The sequence below is a fragment of the Buceros rhinoceros genome, unplaced genomic scaffold (assembly GCF_000710305.1).
Source record: "Buceros rhinoceros silvestris isolate BGI_N320 unplaced genomic scaffold, ASM71030v1 scaffold1933, whole genome shotgun sequence".
Lineage (NCBI taxonomy): Eukaryota > Metazoa > Chordata > Aves > Bucerotiformes > Bucerotidae > Buceros > Buceros rhinoceros.
The window spans coordinates 64,752-68,523 of record NW_010404046.1 but is presented as its reverse complement, the minus strand read 5'-3'; the positions used below and the strand labels follow the sequence as shown (position 1 = coordinate 68,523).

Sequence of the window (3,772 nt, the reverse complement as noted above, 5' to 3'; positions counted from 1 at the left end):
CTGCCAGGCTGACCTCAAGTGCCTAAAGAACCTTGGGCTGTTCCAACAAAAAGCTTCACTCCTTTCAGCACCATGTGTTCCATGGGTGAATGTGGAGGGCTGCAAACTTGTGTTGCAGAGCGTGTCGGGTGCAGCGAACCAGCCTCACCCAGCACAACGTTGGCCTTGATGCCTTTGAGGTTCAGCCCTAGCATTAGCTATCACAGAGGGGGTTTTTTAATGCAAACATCAATAGTACACAGTACTCCGTGTTTTCTTCTAGTTTCAGCTTAAATTACTATTTATTTAAAAGCCTTGTGCTGTTCAAAAGAACATAGTCAGACCCCTTAGGTAATGTATACTTCAAAACATGTTGTTTGGTTATTGATGGGTCATGACGACACAATGCCCATATGCTTCTATAGCAATTTTGATCTGCCATGTGAAGGAATACAAGAATGTTCTTAGCCTGCACCTTTTTATCTTAGGATTTTGTTATGGTGATGACATGAAAAGCATGATGGCTGCGAGTGAAAGATATTACTTCTATTAAAATCACAAACAACTATGTTTCTCAAATGATATCTCTGTAGATGGATGGAGGTCTGCTTGGAAGAAGAGTTGCCGCCAACTATGGAGCTGGAGGAAGGCTTAAGAAATGGCGTTTACCTTGCCAAGCTTGCAAAATTCTTTGCCCCTAACGTGGTGTCAGACAAGAGAATCTATGATGTCGAACAGGTCCGCTATAAGGTAAAAACTTTTTCTGTTCTCTCACTACTAAGACAAAAAAAAAAAAGAAACATCTGTCTTCCAGCTCTTGAAGGTGTACTCAAGCATGATTGGTTAACTTTCTGCATCTCTTTCATAAGACTGTTGGGACTAGATGGAAGACACAGAGCACTAAGAAGCCAGCCAGCATAAATTAGAAAGGTTTTACCCTTAAAAAAAAACTATGTTAGTGTCACTTAATGTTTTTAAATCTGAACAAATTACACTCTTGGCTCCAGAGAGAATATGAGCTTTACTGTTTATACGATTATTCCTCATTAGGAGTAAGAGCGAAAAGCAGTTCAGTAATTAAACTTGATAACTATTCAAAATCTTTCTCATCTTGTATGGGAGGGCATTCACTTCATTAGATCTGCATGTTTATTTTACCAAATTTAACACTGAGATTCAAAATCCAAGCTACCAAAAAGGCAAGCGCAACTTGCTACCTGTGCAAGCAGTTTAACTCCAAGATCCTCAATAATATAGAAATATATACATACATATGCAGTAGTCCAAATATGGAATGCATTATCTCAACACATAGAGGGTGCAGAAAAAATTTGAAGTGATCATTTTTCAGGTGTAATCACTGGTTGTAGTTTGAGAATTGAGAAATTAAGCTGTTCTCTGTCCCATGTGGTGAAGAGAGCAATGGTTAAGAGTGCTGGTTACATTTAAATGCTTCTTTTGAACATCTCCAAAACTTGACTTCAGGCTTCTTTTTTCCCTTTACCCTGACTCTTTGAAAAATGGAAAATAGAATACCATTTTGCTCTTAACTGCTGATTGCATAGGCTGCAGGGAGGGTCAGGTACTCAGGTAGGTCTGAAGAGTGACCAGGAGCTCCTTACCTGTTCTCTTTCACAGTAGTGCTAAGCAGTGCTTCTGTATTTTGGAGGTAGTGATTCCTGGTATTTGACAGCCAGCCTTCTTCCCCGAAGACTACTGAAGGACTTTACAAACGGTCACTTCAGTCACAGTGTACCCAGATGAATATAAATGTGGCTTACATTACATAAAAGAATGAGCTGGACAGCATGGGCCTCTGATGTGTTAGGATGGTTCAGGAGCACAACTGCAATTGTGACAGCTTGATCTCCAGCTTTAAACAAGGGAAAATTCCCTGAGCTTGACTCCAGGATATAAAATTGGGAAGCGACAGGAGGATCAATAAGTAGACAATTTGCTTTATGTGATTTTTATAATCTTTTCCTTCTATGCTTCCAATAGAGATCTGGTCTTCATTTTCGGCACACAGACAACACCGTGCAGTGGTTAAGAGCAATGGAGTCCATTGGGCTGCCTAAGGTAAGACTTTATAACAAAAAAAACCCCCCTCAAAACAAACCAAAAAAACCAGCTCAAGGCTCTGACTAAGATCCCCTTTCATCTGCTGGAGCATAGACGGTTGCTTACAGTAAGTCTTCAGAGAAGGGGCAATTCAGGGAACAAATCTGGAGAGAAGGTGATGCTGAAATCAGTGGGAGTGTCAGTTGTGTCCTGCTGCTGCTGGTGTGTGTGGGCTGAGGCTGCTGTGGATGAGTGCTATGGGTGGAAACGCTCTGGGTTCTTCTCCGATGGAAAGACAAACAGGAATGCTAGAAATGTTTTAGCGATTACTTATTGCTAGTACAGTCTTGGGGGGGCCCTGAAAGGAGTATGGTTTAAAACAGAAAACTTAGATATCTGCTTCCTTTAAGTTACTACTTTTCATCTTGTCTCTTGCTGCCTCTTCCTCTTAACGTACATCCCAGTTTCTCTGCCTCTACCCTGTCTCCAGACTGTCCTTGTGTGCTCCAGTGCATCTGCGTGGCTATGCTGCTGCTCCTCTTCTGCCAGCTGCTTTCTTGGGTCACCTCTCATATTTACCTTCCTCCTTGTGGGTCTTCGCTTGTCATCTCCCCCCTCTGCTGCTGTTTCTGGGCACCAGTGAGTGATTTTTGGATGAAAATCCTTTAAGAAAGGGCTGCGTGGAAACACCTACTCTGCTTGTTTGGACATTTTGGCACCTGCATGCAGTGTGGGGCAAGTGCTCCCTCACCTGGGCTGCTCAGCAGCTGCCCTGGGGTGCCTGGGTGGTGGCAGCCCAATGCACACTGCCCAATGCACTGTGGTCAGGCACAGCGGGGATGGTCAGATAGCAGCCTGAAGTGGCCAGTCACTGCAGGCAGACTCGCTGCAGGTATCCATAAGCAGAAAAGGACACCCATGACTGCCATTGGAAAAACCACAGAGAGGGTCCTGCCTTTCACAGGTCACGGGTACTGGGTCTTTTTTTTTTTGGTCTAACTCAAGTCCTCCATTCAGTTGGCTGATTTCCACCCTGCCATCCCTCCTCTGAAAGGTTTCATTTCTGTTGTTGAAGATGATCACGGCCAATAGCTTTCCCAAGTCTCTCTCCCGAAGCTGTTGTGAGGAAATGATGAAGAGAGTACTGTGCTTCTGGCTTATTCAGTCTTGTCCTATTAACCATGGGACGACGCAACCCCAAGTGCCCAGCCTGGGCTGTAAGCGTGCTGCCAACTCTCACGGTTAGCTAAGCCTTTTATTTGATTTTTGTGGAGAAACAGTGTTGAGTGACTGGGAACAAGGCCAGGAACAAATTAGTGGTAGAACCAGAACTGGAACTTATGATGTGACTTTTTGGCTAAATTGCTTACTATTCCTCTCTCTGAATATCTTTCTCTGTAAACGGTGTATTCACAAAGTTAGGGGTTCTGGCAAATAGAATTTTGCATTTTTAAACCATATTTGATAGGTTTTGTTTGTAATGAGGCTTTGCAAATGGTTACGGCATTCGAGGTTTTGGGTGTCTGTAGGAGCACAAGCCCTACTGGCTAAGCTTGTGCTGAAGAACTTTTTCTAAAAATCTTGCTGAAATGTTGTCTGTTATCTTCCTTTTCCCTCACTCTTATGAAGTAGCTTTTATGCTTTATTAAATTCTTTCTTATGAAAACTACTGATAAAGTTAAAATAACATCAGAAGATATTCATAACCGTAGAGAAATAACAGCTGAAAATA

The 3,772-nt window shown here is 42.7% G+C and overlaps 1 protein-coding gene across 1 annotated transcript in view; it reads left to right on the top strand.

The window, feature by feature from the left end:
- The first annotated feature begins 576 nt into the window (after positions 1-576).
- IQGAP2 (IQ motif containing GTPase activating protein 2) overlaps positions 577-3,772 on the top strand; it is a 64,136-nt gene continuing 60,940 nt past the window's right edge. Inside the window, exons 1-2 of the mRNA XM_010133214.1 lie at positions 577-729; positions 1,981-2,058. Of these exons, the coding sequence (XP_010131516.1) occupies positions 577-729; positions 1,981-2,058 (231 nt within the window). The remainder of the gene's footprint in view (positions 730-1,980; positions 2,059-3,772) is intronic.